Source organism: Pollachius pollachius (genome assembly GCF_949987615.1).
Source record: "Pollachius pollachius genome assembly, chromosome: 7".
Lineage (NCBI taxonomy): Eukaryota > Metazoa > Chordata > Actinopteri > Gadiformes > Gadidae > Pollachius > Pollachius pollachius.
In genome coordinates, this window is record NC_136940.1 from 2060371 (window position 1) to 2085968 (window position 25598).

The window sequence follows — 25598 nt, forward strand, 5'->3', positions numbered from 1 at the left end:
CCTCTTCGACTGCCCCAGCAGTCAGGAGCAGGAGGGGACTGGGAAACCATAGCTTGTTCTTTACGCCCCAGTGGTCCAGCTCACATAGACAGTGGTGGTTATAAAGGAGAGCTGCTCTGTGGTCAGTAAACAGGATTAATCCCGGCCCCGGGATCAAAATTAATCACCGGGGAAACTGAAAATAACCACGCCTGTGTAGATATTAATGATTAATTACTCTGTGAGGCCAATCCACGGCCCGCTGGGCCTGTTAGATATGATAGGATATCTGGCTCTGGTTCGGAAGGACGAAGGAATGCAATTAGTTTGTTTTGTTACATAATTTAAAAAAATAAGAACAACTTCTCATCTCCACTTTAGGCAAACCCACCCATCGATTATAGAAGAACAAATACAAAGTGCTTTCTGCCGAAAAATTACATTGCAGGGTTGTTTGTTTCTTCTTTCACAGAAGTCGATTTATCGTATGACAACAAAAAAAACGGAACGAAAGAACAAACGATTGAACAAATATCACGGAAATTGATCTGAAAAGAATCCTGTCCATTAGTGCAGCGGTGACGACCAGTGCCATAAGCCTTCAAGTCTTCCTTGCTTAACGTCCACGCCTCCCCCTATCGTTGAAGCCCTATACTCCACCGGTAAGGAACCTCCTGCCTCTTCCACCGCCAAACGTCAGACCAACCACCCAGCCAGCCTGCGTGCGAGAGCTATCGTTCTTCTCTGGCGGCTTGTGTACAGAGGCCGTGTCTGTGTTTACTGGCCGGGGGCCCGCCTTGTGTGTGTGTGTGTGTGTGTGTGTGTGTGTGTGTGTGTGTGTGTGTGTGTGTGTGTGTGTGTGTGTGTGTGTGTGTGTGTGTGTTCCCAGTAGCGGCTGTAAACGCTGCGCCATGTGGTGGACACACTCACGCACAGCAGGGGCCATCCCCGCGGCCGGTGCGTCACGGCCGCCCGGTGCCAGGCTGATGTAAACCTCAGTGTTCAGCCGCGTTGGGGGTCTCTACGTCACCGCCGTTGCTGATGGTCACGGGCCCCTCTCCTCCTCCACGATGGTGGTCCCTCCTGCTGGGGGGCTGTGAGCTTCTAGTTGAGGGGGGTCACGTCAATGTGTCTTTGAACATCATTGTTAACCAGGGGTCACCAGACGACATCGATTACTGGCGGGAAAATCATGTTGGCAGACTAGTGTGTGTGTGTGTTTGTGTGTGTGTGTGTGTGGGGTTCCTCCTCCTGATGTGTTCGTGGTAGCTCCAGATGTGTGTGGTAACTCCAGATGTGTGGTTCCTCCAGATGTGCCTGTGTGTGTGCGGTTTCTCCTGGTGGTTGTGGTAACGCCAGATGTGTGTGTGTGTGTGTGCAGGCTACCCGTCGCTGCGCATCGAGAAGAACGACCTCCGCAGCGTGACCTTGATGGAGGCCAAGGCCAAGGTCAAGGACATCGCCATCTCCCGGGAGAGGGTCACACTGCGGGACGTCCTGCACGAAGGTAACCCCGGAAACACATACGCGGTCGCACACATTTACATTTACATTTAGGGCATTTAGCAGACGCTTTTATCCAAAGCGACTTACAATAAGTGCATTTGTTACAATAAGTACATTTGTCATAAGAAGTGAAACAATATATCGCTGTCGGTACAGTAAAGACGTTCATAGAACCAAGTGCAAGTCTTACAATCGCTTGGCTAACCCATTCCCCGTGTAAAGCAGCGATAGCAGCTACTGTAGATGCTACACAATTAAGTACCTTGAATAAGTGCAATGTACAAGTGCCAGGACGTACAACATTCAATGGTGGCTGTGCATTGGTTTCTATGCAGAGTCGAGATGAACTCTGAACAGGTGAGTTTTGAGTCTTTTGCGGAAGCTGGTGAGCGACTCTGCGGTCCTGACATCGGTAGGGAGCTCGTTCCACCACTGAGGTCCCAAAACAGAGAAAAGTTGTGACTTTGCTGATCGACCTTTGCTTGCTCTTAGCGATGGCGGTACCAGACGTCCAGCTGAGGTAGTTGAGCGGAGGGATCGAGCTGGGGTGTGTGGCTTTACTAATGCTTGGAGGTAGGCAGGGGCAGTTCCATCGACTGCCTTGTATGCCAGTACCATCATCTTGAATCTGATGCGAGCTATTACAGGGAGCCAGTGGAGGTCTCGGAAGAGGGGGGTTACATGTGAGAACTTTGGTAGGTTGAACACGAGGCGCGCTGCCGCATTCTGGATGCGCTGCAAGGGTTTAATCGCAGAGGCAGGGAGTCCAGCCAGGAGCGAGTTGCAGTAGTCGAGGCGGGAGATGACCAGTGATTGGACTAGAAGCTGAGCTGCTTCCCTTGTGAGGAAGGGCCGGCTCCTGCGGATGTTGTAAAGTGCAAATCTGCAGGATCGGGCCACCGCAGTGATGTTTGCGGTGCAGCATAACTTATTGTCCAACACTACACCAAGGTTTTCGGCAGTTGGAGAAGGAGATACAGTGATGTTCTCAACAGTGACCAGTAAGTCCATGTGTGGGCAATCTTTCCCTGGTATTAGGAGGAGCTCAGTCTTGTTGAGGTTAAGCCTCAGGTGATGGGCAGTTGTCCAGGTGCTGACTTCTGCCAGACATTCAGATATGCTTGTTGCAATCAGGGCTTTCTCAGATGAGGGAAAGGAGAGCAATAGCTGCGCATTTGCACACGCAGGCGCGCGTGCAAATGTGCATGCACGCACCCACGCACGCACACACACATGCTTGCAAATACACACGTTCGCACGCACACAATCGTTCACCCAGTCACGCTCGTTGACAAACACGCACACATGCTCGTACACACACACACGCTAAAGTACAAACACACGTACATGTGCACACACAGTCACGCTCGTACACACACACAGTCACGCTCGTTTACAAACACGCAGTCACGCTCATGTACATGCCAGTGTACGGACACAGACACACCCCCACAATCGATGCACACACGCACACCTTCTCAAAAAAACACGCACACATGTGAGTGCATTTCATAACAGCCCAGATGACAGACACAGAGCAGCCGTGTGTAGACGTTGAGCCGCTGCCAAACATAATAGCAGAGGTATCTGAACAGAAGGCGGTTTCCACTGTGTTGTTCCTGTCAGCCGTGAGGAAACCAGATTGTTTCTACTCATTAATTAGCTTTTGAGTGTGATGGGGTGAACCTGGAACCAATGTTGTTTATACACCAGGTGCATTTGGAGTTACAAAAACATATAATCTTTTCAGTCTAGCTTTCCATTCCAACAACAGGAGGGATGATCATGTAGAAAGACCAAATACTTAAACATTAGTAGTATAGTCAATAGTCATAAATCAATAAAACAATAGACCAGGATCATTCTCTAGAATCCGCATAAATCTTACAAAGGAAATCTGACGAATTTTTCCATCCTATCATAAAACTGAAGTGTGTGCAGTTGTCATTTATTGTTTTATATTGTCTGCATAAGGCTGTGAACTCTCCCCTGCAGTCCAGGCTTCGCAGTAGCTTTGATATATTTATGTCATCAAATCATGAATAATCTTTTGATCTCACCACGCGAGTAGAGACGAAATGCTAGTGCAACGACTTACTGACAGTGCAACATCACTAACTCAATCAGAAACAGGACCGATATCGGTAAGCATAGAAAGCAGTTCCCGGAACGCACGCAAACACCTGCGTGTTGTAACTCCGGCCGGGCCGTCCGTCAGTGGCGTTCGGTTGTTGCGTCAGCGAGCCACCCGCCTGTAGTTCCCACACCTCGTTCTGCCACTCAGAAACCCCGACGGGCTCCGGTGAGGAGGAGGAGGAGGAGGGAGAAGGGAGAGGAGGAAGAGGGAGAGGAGGAGAAGGAGGAGGAGGGAGGGAGAGGAGGGTGAGGAGCCGGAGGAGGGAGGGAGAGGAGGGTGAGGAGCCGGAGGAGGGAGAGGAGGAGGAGGGTGAGGGAGAGGAGGGTGAGGAGCCGGAGGAGGGAGAGGAGGAGGAGGAGGGAGGGAGATGAGGAGGGAGTGGAGGAGGAGGAGGAGGGGGGAGAGAGGGGGAAGGGGGAGGAGGAGGAGGGAGAGGAGGAGGAGGAGGAGGAGGGAGGGGAGGAGGAGGGGGGGAGAGGAGCGAGAGGTGGAGGAGGAGGAGCGAGAGGGGCAGGGGAGGAGGAGGAGGAGGGGGAGGAGGAGGAGGGAGAGAAGAAGGAGGAGGAAGAGGGAGAGAAGGAGGAGGAGGAGGAGGGAGAGAAGGAGGAGGAGGGAGAGAAGGAGGAGGAGGAGGGAGCGCAGTGGGAGGAGGGGGAGGAGGAGGAGGGAGAGGAGGAGGAGGAGGGAGAGAAGGAGGAGGAGGAGGAGGAGGGAGCGCAGTGGGAGGAGGGGGAGCTGGATGTTCTCGTGCGGTGGGGCGCGGGCGTGTCGGGGCAGGCCGTCTCCGCTCCGCTCAGGACGGAGGCAGTGGAGCAGCCATTCCTGGGCGCTTGTCTCAACACGCGGGCCCCTGACGGCCCCGGGGCCCGCGTTCAGCTGCCTTTTTTTTTTCTTTTTTTTCTTTTGAGAGTTTACGTTGATAGTTTATTTTGCTTAATGGCGTCTCACCGCGATCGGATCGTTAACTCCCCTGCGGTCCCTGAATCAACTTGACGGCAGTTTAGACAAAGGGCAGTTGAGCTCTGCTTTGGGCCCCTGGGAGCCAAGCAGCGCTGAGATGTGTCTCCACACACCTTCCTCGCTCTGTGGAAATCTGCCTTTGTGCTCGACTCAGAACATCAACACAGCGGAGATGAATACAAGACTAATTATATGAGTGTACGTGAGGGAAGGTGACTCACTATGTTTTGGGGTTGTGACTAGTGTTGTGGACTAGTTAACAAAATTACCCAACGAAATGTTAACGAGGTACGTTAGAGGTTATGACTAGCTGTGTGGATTAGTGAACGTACCCAGTCAACATGTTGATAAGACAGGTTAGGGGTTATGACTAGCGGTGTGGAGGGGTTAGGACCAGGTTTATGTAGGGTGTTGACTAGGTCTGTTAGGGGAGTTGACTATTATTGTGAAGGGGTTATGACCAGGTGTGTTAGGGGAGTTGACTAGTATTGTGAAGGGGTTAAGACCAGGTGTGTTAGGGGAGTTGACTAGTATTGTGAAGGGGTTAAGACCAGGTGTGTTAGGGGAGTTGACTAGTATTGTGAAGGGGTTAAGACCAGGTGTGTTAGGGGAGTTGACTAGTATTGTGAAGGGGTTACGACCAGGTGTGTTAGGGGAGTTGACTAGTATTGTGAAGGGGTTAAGACCAGGTGTGTTAGGGGAGTTGACTAGTATTGTGAAGGGGTTAAGACCAGGTGTGTTAGGGGAGTTGACTAGTATTGTGAAGGGGTTATGACCAGGTGTGTTAGGGGAGTTGACTAGTATTGTGAAGGGGTTAAGACCAGGTGTGTTAGGGGAGTTGACTAGTATTGTGAAGGGGTTACGACCAGGTGTGTTAGGGGAGTTGACTAGTATTGTGAAGGGGTTACGACCAGGTGTGTTAGGGGAGTTGACTAGTATTGTGAAGGGGTTATGACCAGGTGTGTTAGGGGAGTTGACTAGTATTGTGAAGGGGTTATGACCAGGTGTGTTAGGGGAGTTGACTAGTATTGTGAAGGGGTTACGACCAGGTGCGTTAGGGGAGTTGACTAGTATTGTGAAGGGGTTATGACCAGGTGCGTTAGGGGAGTTGACTAGTATTGTGAAGGGGTTACGACCAGGTGCGTTAGGGGAGTTGACTAGTATTGTGAAGGGGTTATGACCAGGTGCGTTAGGGGAGTTGACTAGTATTGTGAAGGGGTTATGACCAGGTGTGTTAGGGGAGTTGACTAGTTTTGTGAAGGGGTTACGACCAGGTGTGTTAGGGGAGTTGACTAGTATTGTGAAGGGGTTACGACCAGGTGTGTTAGGGGAGTTGACTAGTATTGTGAAGGGGTTACGACCAGGTGCGTTAGGGGAGTTGACTAGTATTGTGAAGGGGTTATGACCAGGTGCGTTAGGGGAGTTGACTAGTATTGTGAAGGGGTTATGACCAGGTGTGTTAGGGGAGTTGACTAGTATTGTGAAGGGGTTACGACCAGGTGTGTTAGGGGAGTTGACTAGTATTGTGAAGGGGTTACGACCAGGTGTGTTAGGGGAGTTGACTAGTATTGTGAAGGGGTTATGACCAGGTGTGTTAGGGGAGTTGACTAGTATAGTGAAGGGGTTACGACCAGGTGTGTTAGGGGAGTTGACTAGTATTGTGAAGGGGTTAAGACCAGGTGTGTTAGGGGAGTTGACTAGTATTGTGAAGGGGTTACGACCAGGTGTGTTAGGGGAGTTGACTAGTATAGTGAAGGGGTTACGACCAGGTGTGATAGAGGGATAGGACTAGGTACGTACGGGTCTATGTTGTTATCGGTAGTTATCGAGTTATGCTCGCGGATGCAGGGTAATGGGAATTACCAGGTAGGTTAGGGGTACTGACGAGGTAAAGACGTGACCAGCTACTAAGCCCTTGAACCCGGGGAAGGTTCGTTCAGGAAGTTCTTCAGTGTTCCAGGTCATCACTCCGGGTCTGGCGCCCAGTGGTGACAGGTCTGGCCGCGACGGAGAGGGCCCTGGGAGCCGTAGACCTCGCCCAGCCATATTAGCATAAGACCCAGACGTGGCTCCGGTGAACATCACTGACCTTTGGGTCTGGCTGCTCGTCCTGCTCCTAAATAACCTCCGGCTCTCGCTCCTCCGCCTCAGGAACGTTTGGACGCATCTTCTACGGTCTCCTCCTGGACGAGAAGGACCCCGCCAGAGAGAAGCAGGTCTTTGTGAAGACAGTGAAAGGTATGCTCTCCCTCCCTCCATCCCTCCCTCTCTCCCTCCCTCCCTCACTCACTCACTCACTCACTCACTCACTCACTCACTCACTCACTCACTCACTCACTCACTTCCTCAGGCTCTCCCTCCATCCCTCCCTCCCTCCCTCCCTCACTCACTCTCTCCATCTCTGCCTCCCTACCTCACTCCCTCCCTCCCTCACTCTCTCCATCTCTGCCTCCTTCCCTCTCTCCCTCTCGGGGCCTTTCTCCCTTTCTCTTCTTCCCTCTCCCCCTCTCTGCCTCTCTCCCTACCTCCCTCTCCCCCTCTCTATGCCTCTCTCCCCCTCTCTCTCCCTCTCTCCCCCTCTCTATTGCTCTCTCCCCCTCTCTGCCCCTCTCCCTACCTCCCTCTCCCCCTCTCCCTCCCTCTCTCCACACTCTCACAAGAGCTCTGAGCTCGCCAGAGAATTTCCCTTTGCTGCTCCTGGAGCCAGCTATGAGATATGTTTATACCTCATTCAAGGATGTGGATGGATGATTTGTGGTTTGTTGTGTCAAGTTCAACCCACCACCCAGTACACAGACACTGCTTTGTAACACATTAAGTGTTTTACCTATCTTGATTTATTAGCGATCAGCCTTTGTTGGCATGGATCCTGCCCTCAGCGCCCGGCTGGCAGGGAGGGGATCCCGGCGCTACCTTTGCACCGTGACGGGCCTGGTGGTAATCTAACACGGGCGTGCCAGAGACACGCCGGCAGCTCTGATCAAAGTCGATCTGCAGGCAGAGGGTTTCAACCCACATGGGTGCTGCTGACATTTACATTGAGGGCTTTAGCAGACACTTTTATCCAAAGAGACTTACAATAAGTACATTTGACAAAGGAAAGAGAAACAACAATACATCGCTGTCGGTACAGTAAAGGTGCTGGCACACCGCCTCGCTGCCGGAGGGTTGAGCGCGCCGGTGTGGAGGGCCAGGCGTTTTCAAAAGCGGCTGCTGCTGCCGCCGAAAGTTTCAACACTGGGAAAGCTGAGCGGTAGGGCAAAATCTGTGTGCGTTCACGTGGGCGCCAACCGCTTCCCGGTCAACAGCCGTATTTGTAACCGCCTCCCCTCTGCCGCCCTTCCCTCATTGAAGTGAACGGGGGCGGCGAGTTGCCGCGCGGCGGTGTGAAACCAGCTTAAGGATGTTCCTAGAACCAAGTGCCAAGCACTAACAATCGCTAGGTAAACGCCTTCCCCGTATACAAGGTTAAGACGCTACACGATGCCAAGTACTATTTTTAAGTGCCGGGACGTACAACTTACAATAAGTGTGTACATTAGGTGACACTGATGACCCCCACAGCCAGCGCGCCCTCTGACACTGCAGATGTTTCTTGAGTCCTGCATGCCCTCAGACTGCACGGTGTTGGGGCGGGGGGGATGCGCTCTGTCTCCAACTTGCAAAGACTTCGTAAATCGTGACCGTTTAAAATTCAGGACAGTTCTTGACAAACTCGTCGGTGGCGGTGATTCAGGACACACACCGCTGTCCGGGAGGGGAACCGGGTTCACACGCCCTCCTCCGCGCCGTCGGCCCGATGCCAAGTCAAGAAGGCTCAAGGGTTCCCGGTAGGGGCGAGTCTCTCAGCGACATTGTTCTTACCTTTCATCGGGTTGCCATGACGGCTGACCTCTGCCCCCCCCCCCTGGCGCCTGGTGTTTGCGCAGGGCGCGGTGGACGACGGCCTCATGCCAGGCTCAGACCCCCCCCCCCCACTTCCTGTTAGAGCAACAATGGTTGATCCCTTGGCATGCTAGGTGAGTCAGCTGCGGACAGACTGTGGCCACAGATTAAGAACCAGGACCTCCAGGGTGATCAGTACCAACCCGGGTCACCCAGGCTCTACCCCCCTGTGTGTGTGTGTGTGTGTGTGTGTGTGTGTGCGTGTGCGTGTGTGTGTGTGTTTGTGGGGGGTAATTAATGGCTTTCTGCTATGGGAAGCTGTGTGGCGGCTTTGACACCGACTGAACCATCACACATTTTCTTTCTTCCTCTGTGGGTTGGTGTGTACTTAGTTTGCAACCTGGGGGGGGGTGTGGGTTTGTGTAACCTGAGGAGTGTAGTGGTAGTGTGTTTTTCCAGATTTTTCTGGCAGTTTGGGTGTGTAACCTTACTTTTGTGGTGATGTGTGTGTGTGTGTTTGTGTGTGTGTGTGTGTGTGTGTGAGAGTGACGTCTGCAGCCTGGATGTCGGGGTTGGTGTGTGTGTGTTGGGCTGGAGCATTGTGTGTGTATGAGTGTTTCAACATGTGCTCCTTTGTTAGCTGACGTGTGTGTGTGTATGTGTGTGTGTGTGTGTAACCTTTCTCTGTTTTCTATCTGGGGTCTAGACAATGCGTCAGAGGTCCAGGTCACCATGATGCTGACAGAGAGCTGCAAGCTGCGGGGGCTCCACCACAGGTGAGTCGGGACGCCCAGGTACCTCACCTGGCCAGGTACCTCACCTGGCCGTGTATCTGACCTGACCATGTACCTCACCTGTCCATGTACCTCACCTGGCCAGGTAACTCACCTCGTGGGCTCTGAGTGTTTTGTATAGAAGATGCGGAGTATAACACAGTGTCCTGGGCGCTGAAAGGCATTTTGGGAGGCCCCTCACCACAACATATCTCTCGGTGGGTTAGTAGACGTTAAGTCACATAGAAGTGCAAAATAAGCTGCAATGGGTGAAATAACGCTCATACAACAGAGGTTGAGCTTGCATAACAGGCATGCCTAGCTAAGCGTTCCAGACGAGAGCTGGGTTGACCTCCTGGAGACCGCTACCTCCTCTTAGGCTGAAGCCTACAGCTACCCTGTCCCAAGTCAAGACCGGGTAATCACCCCTTCTATGGAATGCTCTCAGACTGGGAATGTGTGCTCATGGAGGTGCTAGGAGACCCGTACAGCAGCAGACGGTGATGGGTGGAACATACCACCCTGTCACTTCTGGGAAATAGAGTTAATGACTCCCGGAATCATCTGTCGAGGTTTAAACGTGGATATTCGTTTTCCACGTATGTGGCACGGGAGGTCGGTGAGATCGTGTCGGTGAGGTCATTTGGAGCGGCAAGTTCTGTCGTTAAGAGGTCACAACCCCGGGTGGGTTTGGTGACGCCTTGCCAACAGGTGACTCACCGCATCCCGGAGAGGAGACGAGGGGCGGAGCCTCAGTCCCTTCCTCTTTCCCCTTTCTGGCAGTGGTCAGTGTCTCAAAACAAACACCCTTCCCAGCACCACCGTGTAGTGTTGGCCCTCATGGTCTCTCCTGGTGAAGTGTCGGCCCTCACTGTCTCTCCCCTGGTGAAGTGTTGGCCCTCCCTGTCTCTCCTGGTGAAGTGGTGAAAAGACCTCATATGTGATGCCTTCATTTCTATCTGTTTTGTGTTTCCTCCAGGAATCTGTTGCCCATCAGCCAGGTGTGCACGGAGGAGGGGGACACGCCCATGGTGCTGCTGCCCTTCATGGCCTGGGGAAACCTCAAGCTCTTCCTGCGCCAGTGCAAGCTAGCGGAGGCTAACAACCCCCAGGTGAGCTCCCGGTAGTTAGCATCTTAGCACATAGCTTCTGCACCGCTTAGCTGGAAGCAACCTCAAGCTATTGTAGCGCTACTGAATATAGCGCCAGTGTAAGGTATAGTCGATGCAAACGAATCCCAGGTGAGCTACCTCTATCTCTTAGCTTCTCACTTTTTCTGCAATGCTTACCTTCTCTTTTCTTCTCAGGCAAATATTTTTTTTCTTTAGTTTATGAGCATAAAGCTTATAAGGATCAAGCTTGTTTACCTTCTTTATAAAATGTTAAAATAGCCGTTAATAAGCAGTATCAGAATGTTTCTTTCAGTGTACTTGTAGCTCATGTGGTAGCACAATTAGCATGATGCTACTATAGCTGCCCTATATAGAACACACATACACCTTTTTGAAGTTTGACTTCTCATCTCCTCAGTCAACAGCCCAACCTGACAGTATCCTTCTCCACGACCCCGCGGCGGGACATTAGGTCGAGACCCTTCAACACATTAGCTGGCTCATTGTTGTATAATCACCGTCTCCCTGTCCAGACTCCTGCAGAAATGGTTGCAGGCGTGTTGACAATCGGCCCCTATTGACCAATAATCGGCGGGTGAGCCGTGTTATTATGTGCTGTGTGAAGGGGGCAGGGAGGGGGGTGTTTTGATGTGCGGTAGAACACAATGGCTCAGCTATGTTCGCTTCCCTCGGGGTGTCTTGCGTGCGTTTGGCACGGCGCGCTTGATATACAACCTGACTTCCTGCCAGGAGACATACGCACACGCGTACAATAGGGCCAACAGATGAGAGGTGCTCTGAGAAGGTGTTTGAAAGAGGCGGCTTCCCGTCGCAAGACGAAGCTTGTCTCCGCTAGCAACAATCAGTGCTCTGTTTGAGTCTGAGGTGAAACTCCTCGCTCCTCTCCTCCATCTCCTCACACCTGGAGTCTGGTGAACATCACCCTCTCACTCGCTCATTAATTCATTCTTTCACTCACTCCCATTGTGGTCTTGGAATCGGAAGATGCAGATACTCTAGCTCATTAACTCCTCACATGTCTCCTGGGAGACTGATAAAACAATCACCCTCGCACTAACTCAAATCATTCATTCGTTCTTTCGCTCACTCTCATCCTGGTCTTGGAATCTGAAGATTCCGACGCTTGTTCATTTATTCATTCGCTCATAAACTCCTCCACATGTCTTCTGGAGACCGGTAAACAACCACCCACCCACTCATTCATGCACTCTTCTTATTGTTTTTTCTGGCTCTTGGAGACACTGACGGACACTCATTCATACCTTCAAGTGTCAGTGAGCAGGGTGTGACTTCTGGGAGTGCACGTGTGTTGGCATGGGGGGTGTTTTTTGGCAGACAAAGACTAGCATTAGCGTTTGGCAGAAGTTCTGAAACTGAACATCTGGTGGTCGTGGCTGAACGCCTGATATCACGGCCAGTCCTCCCCAAGAAGTACCTTCACATGGCTGATCTCAAGAACCTCCTCACAACGTCTCCAAGATGGCTCCATGAACCTCCTCACCCTGATCGCTCCATGAACCTCCTCACCGTGATCGATCCATGAGCCTCCTCACCACATGAACCTCCTCACCTCCTCACCGGGATCGATCCATGAACCTCCTCACCTCCTCACAGCGATCTCTTCATGAACCTCCTCTCGAGGATGGCCTGAGGAACCCTCTCCCCACAGCTCCACCTCCTGCGTAGCTCCAGACACACACAGCGACCCGCCTTTGTATGCTGATATCAGTTGAGCTTTTCACTTGACTGATTTTGGAGATTAGGACGATGGGCATTGGCTGTAGTAGACGCCGTGTCAGAGAAGAGGCGGGCACACGGAACCCCTCATAAATCACCGCTGTCGAAGACTCCTCACCCGGCCACGGTGTTGCATAAGAACGGTGCATGTACACAAGCAGAACGCCACACCTACTAAACAAAGGCATTAGGGGGGAGGTGTGTGTGTGTGTGTGTGTGTGTGTCGCCCCAAGGTCAAGTCAAGCTTCTGTGCTTAGAAAGACGTTTCAGTGAGGCGTCAGGGTGCACGGCTCAGCTGCCGAGGAGGATAGAAGGTTCAGAGAGGCCCTGAGGGCCTTCCACCCATCTCCTGTTCCTCTTGTTGTTCAGCCTGGACCTCATCACGCTGACAGCTGAACATTACCTCCTCTGGCCACGCCCCAAGCACTACAAATCAAAAAGTGTGTGTGTGAGAGCTGTGCGCTGGTGTGTGTGAGAATTTGTGTGTGTGTGACTGAGTTCATGTGCGTAGGAGAGCTTTAGTGTGTACGTGAGTTGTGAGAGCGTGTGTGCATCAATCATACCTGAGCGTCGATCTTGTGTAATAGATCCCCTCTGACTCAGAGCGTTGAGGCTAGTGGAAAACTATTTGCACCGTAATGCACCTAAAACACAGGACACCTTTGACCTCGATTCTGACTCTTGCATGTCGTCGCACTGCACCGCATGAATGAAAACAAGGGGCTTGCGCCTCACACACTCATGCTTAATCTTTCTGCTCGGCACTTTGTTGTTGTGGTTGGTCCCGCCTCCCCGTGAGGATTGACGGCTCCGTCTTCCAAGGTTCGTACTCCGGCCGCGTTCCTTTAGGAAGGAAACACGCCGGAGCGACAGGAAACCGCCTGCCAACGACCTGTTGCTGCTGCTGTCGCCAGAGACCGGGTCTCCTGCACACAGGAGCGCTCTGCTCTGGTGGAAACACCTGTCTGCTGACTTTGATGAGGGTTTTTAGTGTTCACTGTTTTTAAATAAACCTTCTAACCTGTCTCTCTGTGTCTCTCTCTCTGTCTCTGTCTCTCTGTCTCTCTCTTTCTCTGTCTCTGTCTCTGTCTCTCTCTCTCTCTCTCTCTCTCTCTCTGTCTCTCTGTCTGTCTCTCTCGCTCTCTGTCTGTCTCTCGCTCTCTGTCTCTCTCTGTCTCTCTCTCTCTCTCTCTCTCTCTCTCTCTCTCTGGCTGTCTCTCGCTCTCTCTCTCTCTCTATGTCTCTCTGTCTCTCTCTCTCTGTCTGTCTCTCGCTCTCTGTCTCTCTCTCTCTCTCTCTATGTCTCTGTCTCTCTCTCTCTCTCTCTATGTCTCTCTGTCTCTCTCTCTCTGTCTGTCTCTCGCTCTCTGTCTCTCTCTCTCTCTCTCTCTATGTCTGTCTGTCTGTCTCTCTCTCTCTCTCTCTCTGTCTGTCTCTCTGTCTCTCTCTCTCTCTGTCTCTCTCTCTCTCTCTGTCTGTCTCTCTCTCTCTCCCCCTCTCTCTCTCCCCCTCTCTCTCCCCCTCTCCCCCCCCCCCAGGCGGTGTCTCAGCAGGACCTGGTCTACATGGTGATCCAGGTGGCGTGTGGGATGAGCTACCTGGCCCGTCGAGAGGTCATCCACAAGGACCTGGCTGCCAGGAACTGTGTGTGAGTGTCGGGGTTCCCTGCCGCTCCCCCTCTCCCACCTCAGACGTCTCTCAACTGGTTTCACCTTCCACTATGTACAGTCTGGGGTCGTCCTCCTGCTTTTAATCCAATGGGATTTACAGCGAGGTCGTGCGTCAAAGCAGACAATTTAAGTTGGAATAGCTTCAAAATGAGGGCTCCAAGAGTGCCGACTGAGTTTATAAATAGAACTAAACCTGGTGGACACACGCACTCGCGCCCGCGCACAGACACACACGCAGACAAACACACACACGCACACCCTTAAACACAGGGTTAGCTCCATTACTATTAGTGCAAATTACTGTTGCCTGGAACAGAAAATAAACTCAAATCTGCAGCTGAATACGCTCATTTGTGATTGGCTGAAGCCGTATCGCCAGGTTCACCATAGCTGATAGTGCTGTGGCTTAAAGCCCAGCCAGCATTCAGGGGTTGCATCGCCACGTGGGCAAGTTGGGGTCCCTAGTCCCCGGGGTGAGGTGAACCTCTGAACCCACACCTCAGGATCCTCCCTGCTCTGTCGTCTGGATCATTTTAGGATGAACCAGGGAAGGGGGATGTCTGTATTCGGTTCATCTGTATGAACGGATCTTACAATCTGCTATTATTTTTATTTTTATTTTTTTATGTAAAGAGCTTTTCCTTAGATTAATGAGAGCTGTCCTGATTGGTCAGAAATGACCCAGGAGATGTGGTGGTATAAGTTCTCATGGTCTCTTACAGAGGCAGGCTGACAGTCAAGCAGAACAGACGTTTCCATCGCTAATGGCTGACGGATGGCTAGGAAATTTCCAACTAATGACTCAGATTCCAGTGCTTAAATCTTGCAGCACCTATTCTTCTGTCGCGTGTAGCCGTTCCTCCTCACGATGCACAACGCCCTCCCTCCCCTGTCTCCCCCCAGCATCGATGACAACATGCAGGTGAAGATCACGGACAACGCCCTGTCCCGGGACCTGTTCCCCATGGACTACCACTGCCTAGGGGACAACGAGAACCGGCCTGTCCGCTGGATGGCCCTGGAGAGTCTGCTCAACCACGACTTCTCCAGCGCCAGCGACGTGGTGAGACACCGAAGCAGCTTGGGCTTTACTCTGGGGGTCACTGTAGTTCTGTTGTTCCTGGTGAAACACTGTGTAAACTGTATTATTAAAGGTTACGTCATATATAATACGGGTCGGCTAAAGGTAAAATGATTTTTAGGGCGGCAGTAGCTCAGGCGGTAGAGCGGGTTGTCTGGTAACCTGAAGGTTGCTGGTTCGATCCCCGGCTCCTCCTAGCGGAGTGTCGAGGTCTCCCTGAGCGAGACGCCTCACCCTGACTGCTCCTGACGAGCCGGCTGTCGCCCTGCGTGGTCGACTCCACCATCGGGGTGTGAATGTGTGTATGAACGGTTGTAAGTCGCTTTGGATATAAGCGTCGGAAAATCCCCTAGATGTAAAATGTAAATGTAAAATGAGCTCAAAGCAGTTGGTTGATGCAACGACAAATTAGATTGCAGAAGTGAGAACAGTGACCTCCACTCCTGCTGGAACAGGAACTTCAGCTCCTAAGGGGACCTGACGACCTGATGACACCCCTCAGCTGCCACGGTTCCGAGAAGAATCCGGTCCCTCCTTCGGTTGTGGTTTAGTGTGAACCTCCACCGCATTACAAAAGCATGAGGCCTCAGCTCTAGATAATGAAAAAAAGTTAAAACTATCCTAAATAGACTATCATCATCTAGATAATGAGATGATGATAACACTTGATAAAATACGCTCTGTATATAAATAGACTGTCCCCACAAGGGGGGTTCATGTGGTTAAGAGAAGGTCCCCACGATGCAGTGTATTCTGTGTGTGAGGGGAGGATAGGGAGGTACAGAGCACAGCACCATCCGTCTAACTGCCCCCCCCCCCCCCCCCCCCCCCCCCCCCCAGTAGCGAGGCGACCTCACTGCCTCCCCTGGTCCTCTGAGACACCTGAAAATGTCAGACTGCTCCGATCTAACTGGAAACACACACACACACACACACACACACACACACACACACACACAAACCACCGCCCATTTCCAGCCTCTGTCAACACACACATTCACTTACAGTTAAGACATTCCAGCGAGAAAACAATTTGCTGCTGTGTATAAATATCGCTGTGCCGCTAAGCCTTACTCACACACTGGGAGGAAAGCGGAGCCAGACATATACAACAGCTGAAGGGTACCGTACGAGCGCCCCCTGCTCCCACGGGGGGCTCCGGTGGCGTGGGTGATCTCCGCGGGACACTCTCCAGGCCGCCCGCACACGGCCAGCGCTGGCAGCGTCGCCTCCATGGATGGAGTTCACGCTACGCACTGCCCATTCATCACTATAGTCTCTCTGCCCCCTTCTCTCTCTCTCTCTCCCCCTCTGCTCCTGAAGTCCCCACCTGTCCTTTAAAGGGAGTGTGTGTTGTTGTTCGGGGGACCCTGGCGTCATGGTGAGGAACTTTGTTTACAGGGGTCGGCCGTTGGCCCAATCTGATTGGACGGGCGAGGGTTCTAAACTTCAATTTGGAGCCTTTTGGGTCTCCTACCGGGGCTAGACCAGGTGGATCAATGAGCGTATGTGATATGATGGTGATGGTGAAATGACTAGTGATGCCCTGAGAGGAAATGCCACTTAATTTGGTTTCTTTTTCACAAAGGACCAGATTGTAGTCTCTTTCATAAAAGTGTAATTTATCATGTAGATGGCTTGGTTTTCTGTTGTCAATGGAAAATGTTGGCATGTAACCAGTGTGCCTGGCCCAAGTGCTGATTGCACCGGTACCTAGTTAGCCCTCTCAACCTCCGTATCAAAACATTTGGTAAGAATGCTTAATATCTAAAGTGCATATTGCCAACATTTCCTTGTGTTGTTTCTGGAAAACTTTATAATTTTTCCAGAGAAATAAGGCAGTGAGATTGCATCTCACTGCCTTATCTGGCAGGCTGACTCAGAGTTCTTTGCTTCAATTTGTTACTAGTCGGACATGACGCCTCAGCCTTGTGTCTCCTGAATGACTAACGTTATGTAATGCCTGGAAAACGTGATGCTCACTCCACCTGTGTTATCAATTTATTGAGCCGGATGCGTATTCACTCTGTGTTGTGTCATTGCGTATTCACCGAGTGTTGTGTCGATGCGTGTTCACTCGGTCGTTGTGTTTCCTCCTCAGTGGGCGTTTGGCGTGACGCTGTGGGAGCTGATGACGCTTGGCCAGACGCCCTACGTGGACATCGACCCCTTCGAGATGTCCGCCTACCTGAAGGACGGCTACAGGATAGCTCAGCCAATTAACTGCCCCGACGAGCTGTAAGTCACCTTTCCGTCCCTCATAGCCTTCAACGCTACGACTCTACGAACATCGTGAACTTTACGAACATTGGTAACTTTACAAACAATAGACTTTATTAACATAATGAACTTTACGAACATAATTTACGAATATCCTTCACTTTAAAAACATTGTCTATGATGTGAAATGCAGATCCGATCATTGTCTGGAATGTGCCAATCTAAAGAAAGCAAACGTTTTTCCGAAGGTGTTCCCAGGAATGTTCTGGAACTTCGTAGAATGCAGTCGGCCACGGAGTGTGTTGGGCTGGTGTATGTTCTCTCTCTAGCATCAAGATATGCTTCGAACAGAAACCGATTGATGGCTTAATATTTTATGGGCCATGCTTTCTTCTGTTTCCTACTCTCATTAATATCCCCTCAGATTGCGATCTCACGGGGATGTTTAGAATCGTTATGTAGTCACTGCAGGGGGGCTCGTTGGTCTTCTGTTCTCATTAGTCGGGTTTCTACTACTCAAACACCAAGGCGATGCTTGCTAGCCCTGAACTCCTCTTCAGAGTACAGTTAAGCACAGAACAAGCAGGCAGCACATTCCAGCGCTACATGAGTGTGTTTACAACGGATTTAGACTTTAAGTTACTATGTTCAGTTAAGGGCTTTCTTAGTGACACAGTAGAAAGTACAGGACAGTGTTAGAAATAATAAAACGACAAGAACCAGACCCAGAAAATCTCTAGACTCAGTGACAGTATGACCCCGCCCGCAGTTCACCATGGGACGGTAGTGTTGGCAGGTGAGGGTATGAATTCAGTTTTCACAGGTTCTGTTTTCAGGTGACCAGTGTGTTTCCACCGAGCGAGAGGCTGGCGTCTCCCTAACAACAGAGTAGTGATTAATTGTGGGGCCGTTCCTCCCTCCACAAACAAACCAAATGAAAACATGAATCAGTCCTGCACAAAATCACATGTTGTTCCTGTTCCAGCGGTTTAACTTTTCGCAAGAATAGGTGTTGATGGGATCAGCTTCCTTCTGTGCCCGGTCGGGGGGTCATGTTCTGGCTCGGCTTCTGCTCCACTAGCGGCTCTGTTTTCTGTGTTTTGGTTGGCTCCTGGCAGGCTCTCTATATTTAAAGGTTGTTGTGGTTCTGTTCTTTGATTTGTTGCCTGCGTTGTTCTGTTACCTGCCATGTTCTGATTAGTTGTTGTGGATCTCTGGTTCTTCGTTTTTGATTGGTTGTTATGTTCCCCGTTGTATTCTCATTGGTTTCTAGGGTCTGGTTCTGTATTCTCATTGGATGTTGGGGTTTGGTTCTTTGTTCTGATTGGTTGCAGTGCTGTGGGCTGTGTTCTTATTGGTTGTGTTGTGTGCTGTGTTCTGGTTAGTGTTTTCTTGGATGCTGTCTTCTGATTGGCCGCTATGCTCCCTGCTCCGTTCTGATTGGCCGCTTTGCTCCCTGCAGGTTTGCGGTGATGGCGTGCTGCTGGGCGCTGGACCCGGAGGAGCGGCCCAAGTTCCAGCAGCTGGTCCAGTGCCTGACCGAGTTCCACGCCGCCCTGGGCGCCTACGTTTGACCCGCCCCCCTGTTGTCTATAGTCCCGCCCGCTGAGAACCACCAGGATGCTATCTATAGTCCCGCCCCCTGAGAACTACCAGGATGCTGTCTATAGTCCCGCCCCCTGAGAACCAACCAGGGCGCTTTCTATAGTCCCGCCGCTCGAGAACCACCAGGATGCTGTCTATAGTCCCGCCCCCCGAGAACCACCGGGGCGCTTTCTATAGTCCCGCCCCCCGAGAACTATCAGGGTGCTGTCTATAGTCCCGCCCCCGGAGAACCACCAGGATGCTGTCTATAGCCCCGCCCCGTGAGAACCACCAGGACGTTTTCTATAGTCCCACCCCTGAGAACCAACCAGACACTTTCTATAGTCCCTCCTCTTGAGAACTACCAGGACGCTTTCTATAGTCCCGCCCCTGAGAACAACCAGCTTTCTATAGTCCCGCCCTGAGAACAACCAGGATGCTTTCTATAGTCCCTCCCCTGAGAACAACCAGGACGCTTGCTATAGTCCCGCCCCCGAGAACAACCAGGATGCTTTCTATAGTCCCTCCCCCTGAGAGCCCTCATCTTGTGGAGAAGGGGCTGAAATCATGCCTTTTTATAGAACTGTATATAAACTAATTACACCAAACGTTGAATTAGTTATATATATTATACAAAACAAGAAAGCAGCATCTGTTACGGTTGGATTTGTAAAGAGGTTTTTTTTATTATAGTATAGCGGTTTTACATTTTTACAGAATTGTTACGTGCTTTTTTATATCTTCCACAAGCTTTAAAGGCGATGGGGGTTCCCCTCCCCTCCCCTGCCTTGCCAAGGAGTCCCCAGGTACTGCCCCCCCAGCATGCTACCATGTACGGACTCGAACCCCCAGCCTTACAGACAGTATTTTCCACGCTGTGGTGGAGCTTTGAGTGCATCCCAGTGGCCCAGTGGGGGGGTGGACCAGTAGACCAGTGGGAGGGTGTTCCAGTGGACCAGTAGGGGGCGCTCCATGGTATTATTTGTATATATTCCTGTTCTCCACAACAGTCTTTTGGTACGAGGAGCTTCTTCACACGGACGTTTCCATGGAGACCCCTAACAACGCTCTACGGATGTTGCCGCTTATTACATTTTTTTCTTCCGGACGACACGGTAAAAAAAATTAAAAAACACCACGTGCCACAGACCCCCCGATGATGACCTCCGACGTCTGAAGGTCAAGTTCACGCGACACGGCCTGGTCTTCAAGATGAACTCATGACACAGGTCATCGATTGGATTGGAAGGTGTACTCGTATTGGTGATTGATCTGAAGCTATTGTTTGACGTTTTTTATTTTGATTTTATATTATATATATATATTGTTTTTATTTGCTGGTTTGCCATCATTTCAGATTTGTGAATTCCGCCATTTTGTCCGGTTTCGTACGTTTGTTAACGGAACCGGAACCCAGGACCGAAACCTTCGACCGGACCGGAACCACGACCCGGACGGCGCTCTGTTATCGGTGAACATGTGGAACAGGAACCATCACTGTGAAACACGAGAGACTCCTAACCCCCCCCCCCTATCCCTGGGATAAGTGCTGAGGGCGCTGCATGCCTGTTTGGGTCGCTGGCTCCCAGCCGCTCTCTGAATGAATCTTCTTCACACATTAAACGGGACCTGTTCAACAACGCCTTGGCTCTGCTTCCTCGCTAGTCTGGGCTAGTTCCCCGCTCCCCCAAACAATCCCCCTTCTCTTCCTCCCATGACCTGGAGGAGTAAAGACTGTGATTACAGATTAATGTTTATCTGGCTGGCAGGGCTATATTTAGTACGCAGCCCTGTCATTTGCCAAGCATTGATGTTTTTGCTTCTATAAATGAAGAGGTTGTTGATGGATGCGCGCTCGGACTCAGTGGTGAGGTTCCTGTATCCCTCCGCCGCCAGGGGACTCCGGATCTACTTCCAGGACCGTGCTGCCGGGCAGGGGTCCCGGGGCAGGAGGGTTCCCGGTCTCCAGTGTGGGGAACTGTTTCTCGCTCCTCCGCTGATGAGGAGACACAGCTGCTGCCACTTACAAATAACCGGGGCGGGGGTTAGGACTCCCAGCGCTTCATTCCTGTGAACTAACAGATTTTTGTATGATTCGACATACAAACGTAGCCTGTGTGACGCTGACAATAACACAACACGGTTGGGCGCTTGATTAACGATCCACTAGGTTCTAGTTTGGTTATACTGTAGAGATAACCAGTGCAGTAGAGACCACTCTGGTCTAGTACGGGGTGACTGGTAACCAGCGCAGTAGAGACCACTGTAGGGCCTAGTACGGGGTGACTGGTAACCAGCGCAGTAGAGACCACTGTAGGGCCTAGTACGGGGTGACTGGTAACCAGCGCAGTAGAGACCACTCTATCATGGCTGCTGTACTGTGCAGCATCAGGGTAGGACGTATGTCAGCTGTATAGCACAGTGTTTACTGTACAGTACATAACTATGTACAGTAGACCATGGACGCACTGCAACGTTAATCCATCCGTTGGCACGACGCCCAGATGTTTCTAAGCCAGGAGACAATAAGTGGTGATCTCTCACATAGTTCTTATCAACCAACTGCTCTGCTGGTAATAAATGCATAAAACTCTGGAGGTTCAAATAATCACAAAGCAAAACAGATTCTATAATGACGCCATTTAGGAATATGGCATGAGGATTGTATGGTTAATGATCAGTGTGGAAATTATGATTGTTATTAGGGTTAATTATATTTATTTGCTGGCCCTTTTCCAGGGTTTTGCCACTTTAAGATGCTACGCCATCGTTTCAACAAACTAGGTTGAATTGTTTGTCTGTGAAATAAGTGTTTAAATTAAATGCTCATTTCAAAGTTTTTTTTCATCTGGTCTAATACAGGTAACTGCAGTCCTCTGATTGGCTAAAACAGGTGCCATCGTGTCATGTGACAAACTGTCCACCAGACCATTTGACACATTTGAGCCAATTAGTAAAGGAGAATCCATGAGTTGTGATGCAGTCTAAACCAGCAGCAGTCACTTCATGTCATCGGATTGTGGACCTGTGACCTCGGAGCAGGTTGAACTGAAACATGACGTTTACTGCCAGAGCACCGCAGGTCTAATAGACCGAGACGAGGGGCTGTTATGCGTCTTGTGATGGTGGCTTGCTATCCAAGGTTTCTGAGCGATCATGCCAGGTTATATTTAACTTTTGCATGGCCTTTCCATTGCCTGTTAATGTAGGCTTCCTGCCATTCGGTCTGTGCTCTGCTGGTCTCATCAATCAGTCCGGTCCGAGTCCAGTCGCTCTGGACTCAAACTAACTATTTGAAGTGTGTTTTCTTTGTTTGGAGATTTCCCCACCCCCTCCTGTATTTTATGCATGCGAAGTGGGAAATAAACAATTCTGTTGCCCATTTTATCAGTTTTATCCCAATGAATACAAGTTAATTAACTCCAACTCCTCCGACAGCCAGAAAGACACAACCTTCTCCTGTTTAATACTAAAAGGGAAATCACGGTTTTAAAGAACCTGCTTTTTAGTTCTTAATCAATAAATACTTGAAATTCAGTCTCTACAACTTACTTTCAATGCAATATTAAACTAAAGATTAGTAATGTAATACATGCATCAATAGAGCTTCATTCTTCAAGTCTTGTAAGAATTAGGGTCCTGCAGTTTAAAGAACTTGTGGTTCTTCACAGTCCTATATACAATATTATCCTAGCCCAGTATGCTACTTAAGGCCACCTAAAGCCCTACTTGTTATGTGCCCCAGTGCTGGAGCTATTCCTGTGTAGGCCGGTTATCAGTAATAAACAGTATTTACAGTAACTGACTCACCAACTGATGCTAATCCCAGTGTATGGACAGTAGGTGCTGATTGCAGTCTATCAGCGTGGGCATCAGTTGTAAAGTAAGGTCCAACAGGAGACATTGTTTTTGTTCATGGTTTGAGCATGAAGTAGACTTCCAGGAGAAAGTCAGAACAGAAAATAATCACATATGGGCCTTATCCTCTTGTGTAGAAAAATCCTTGTTAAACAGATTGTAAGTCTTCCAAACAAGGGCCTTCTATGTGTCAAAAAGAAAATCAACTCAAACTTGTTTAAACAGAAAAAAAAAAGATTGATGGAAAGAAACACCAGAGCACCTTTAAACGAGGTGACGCAAATGACAAAATGGATCTGATCCTTGAGATCAATACATCAGCCTATATTAAGCTGCATTTTATTATTGCATTTCCTTAAAAGTGGGATTGCCACACCTTTTTTGTAATCTGATTTAAGGAACAATAAAAAGAAAAATCCGAATGTTAAAAATATGTGTCAATAGATTTTCAAGGCGAAATACTCGCCTTCCAAATGACAATGGACATGCATGCTAACGCTCGAGGCTCCGCTACACAAGTTGCTACCTATCTGAATGAAACAGAAGTTTAACCGGGAACCAAGGTTTTATTAAAGTCCTTCTAGTGTTTTAATTTTATTTGTATTAGTTTTATACCGGCTTCAAAACAGGGTTGGAAGAGTGCCCGAAACAACGACGAGACTGTTATCCGAAGTTAACTAGCTAGACAGTCATGACCATTAGTCACGATTATGACTAATCGCAGTGTCGCTCCCTTCTTCCCTTCCCCCCATAAACCCCCTAAGAGTCTCTCCCATCTTAGGCCTGCAGAGTCCCTACAGTACAGAGCAGAAAGGGCGTGAATACAGCAGCATGACGTCGGGAGGAGCCCCTGGCCCCCCGCTGAGCCTGGCCCCCTCGGCTCAGGACCGCTTCCTACGCCCCTGCAGGGGTTACGGTCTGGAGGGTCCTCCTTCAGGGGGGTCCTGCCTGGAGGGGGATAAGATCTGAAGTGTTCTTGTGTTGGAGAGATACACGTCACGTTTATAGAGAGAGAGAGAGAGAGAGAGAGAGAGAGAGAGAGAGAGAGAGAGAGAGAGAGAGAGAGAGAGAGAGAGAGAGAGAGAGGTGTTGTGTTGTGGGAGGAGAGTTCGCTGACGACATCCCACACTGATAAAGCCCTTCTGAGGAGGAGGAGGACAACCTGAGCTCACAGCAGACCTACAGGCAGAGAGAGATCAGCACCCTCTGGAAATCATCATGGAGTTATATTCCAAAGACATGAAGAAACCCAAGCGGCTGTTCGGGAACATCAAGGTATGCTTCTCTTCTGCCGGTGTTGTGACTAGAGCGGTGTGGTAGAGGGAGTCTCAATAACATACCTGCAGGAGATGTGCGCTGGGAGATGGGCAGAAAGGAGATGTGGAGATATGCACGGCGGCCCACCTCCAGTCAGTGTTTCCTTGTGGTTGTGTCTCTGGAGCCCTGCCGAGAACAACCCCTCAAACGGTTAATGGGGATGCATGAATGTCTGAAGCAAAACTCGGAGAGCAGGACAGTGAAACTTCGCTGTCAATGTGATTCTGCTTGATCACTGCAAACCGTTGTCGATCATCAACGTTACGAGCATCAGTCGCGTCTGTGAGCTTGTGAGATATAACTCGGTATAAGTAATAAGTCTTGGCTACAAAAAGAGAAACTACGGTTTTCAAAAACATATTTTGCAATTATAAATAACCTGCTTATTGGTACCGAATGTAAAAGAAAAAAATAATAATTAGGGAGCTTAAAACTTCATAATTTCCTTTTTACTATGCTGAAATATTTCGTTTTGAATGTAAATGACTTGAAATTACATTTGGTCTATATAACTTACTTAAAAGCAATATTAAACCATATGTAAGTAATGCACTACATTTATTAAAAGAGCAATGTATTTTTCAAGTTCATATAACAAATATGGCCATGCAATTTAAAGTACTTTTTGTTCTTTATAGGCCTAAATACAATATACACTATATATATATATTCCTATAAACAATATAACCATAGCCCTTTATACCATAAATTCACTATATATATAGTCCTATATGCAATATTATCCTAGCCCTGTATACTTTATACTCAATATATATAGTCCTATATACAATATTATCCTAGCCCTGCATACTATATACTCACTATACAAAGACCTATATAGATATATCAAGTACAGTTGAGATATACTTGTTATGTGCCCCAGTGCTGGAGCTATTCCTGTGTGGACCGGTTTTCAGTAATCAACAGTATTTACAGTAACTGCAGACCAACCGATGCTTATCACAGCGTATTGACAGTCGGTGCTGATTGCCGTCTATCAGCGTGTGCATCAGTTGTAAAATAAGGTCTGAGATGAAGGGAATGACTGCAGCCTTAAACCCAGCAGCAGTCTTATGCCCCCCTACGGTCTGGTGCTCACCCCCATAACGCAGCTCGTCCCTGGGAACAGCGAGGGCCTTCCTTTACCCCCATGTGGAGCAGAGGCCCATTCCCCACCGCCTCTGATCCAGGCAGGGCGTCTGTAGGTTCAGCTTGAATCCCGGTGCAGACTTTTCTGCTGCTCCTCGCAGACCCTGACCTGGACCTTAACCAACTCAAACCATAACGCCTAACTTCAACTTAACCTCCTCTTAAACAACCTCTTACTACCTCTTACCTAACACCCAGCGTGATTGGATAATATACCTAAACTTTGACGATTCAAACTTTTCTCCAAACTTAACCGTCTGTAATGTTACACACAAATGTAACTATTTGTTTTGCATCCAAATAAATAATGAACCTAATTATGTATAAACCTCTTTCTGCACCTATATACAAAGCAACATGAGCCAGATGTATGATGTCCTGTACGTCTGAATTCAGCCTCAGTGTGCTGTGTGGTGTTATCAAAACGTTTTCTCAGAGTCACCGGTCCATCGTTACGCGCCCGTGCTTCAGAGAGAGTTGGAGGAGGCCTGTGCGTGAGGTACAATGTTCTCAGACTTTGGACTGAACCTGCTCTGCAGAGCCGGTCAGACATGGTCTACTGGAAGCCATCCGTCTTCTGATGGCAGCAGAACAAGCTGTTCAGCACTC

General features: G+C 49.8%; 2 protein-coding genes across 3 annotated transcripts in view; both read left to right on the forward strand.

Moving 5' to 3' along the window:
- The window catches only part of ryk (receptor like tyrosine kinase), a 47523-nt gene extending 26096 nt beyond the window's left edge, over window positions 1–21427 (forward strand). For both annotated transcript variants that reach the window (XM_079739811.1, XM_079739812.1), the window contains 8 exons: window positions 1361–1486; window positions 6734–6820; window positions 9174–9243; window positions 10220–10352; window positions 13649–13758; window positions 14684–14843; window positions 16963–17099; window positions 18544–21427. In XM_079739811.1, the coding sequence (XP_079595937.1) occupies window positions 1361–1486; window positions 6734–6820; window positions 9174–9243; window positions 10220–10352; window positions 13649–13758; window positions 14684–14843; window positions 16963–17099; window positions 18544–18655 (935 nt within the window). In that variant the 3' untranslated portion in view covers window positions 18656–21427. The remainder of the gene's footprint in view (window positions 1–1360; window positions 1487–6733; window positions 6821–9173; window positions 9244–10219; window positions 10353–13648; window positions 13759–14683; window positions 14844–16962; window positions 17100–18543) is intronic.
- Window positions 21428–23655: 2228 nt separating this feature from the next.
- slco2a1 (solute carrier organic anion transporter family, member 2A1) overlaps window positions 23656–25598 on the forward strand; it is a 16417-nt gene continuing 14474 nt past the window's right edge. Inside the window, exon 1 of the mRNA XM_079739215.1 lies at window positions 23656–23798. Within this exon, the coding sequence (XP_079595341.1) occupies window positions 23742–23798 (57 nt within the window). The 5' untranslated portion in view covers window positions 23656–23741. The remainder of the gene's footprint in view (window positions 23799–25598) is intronic.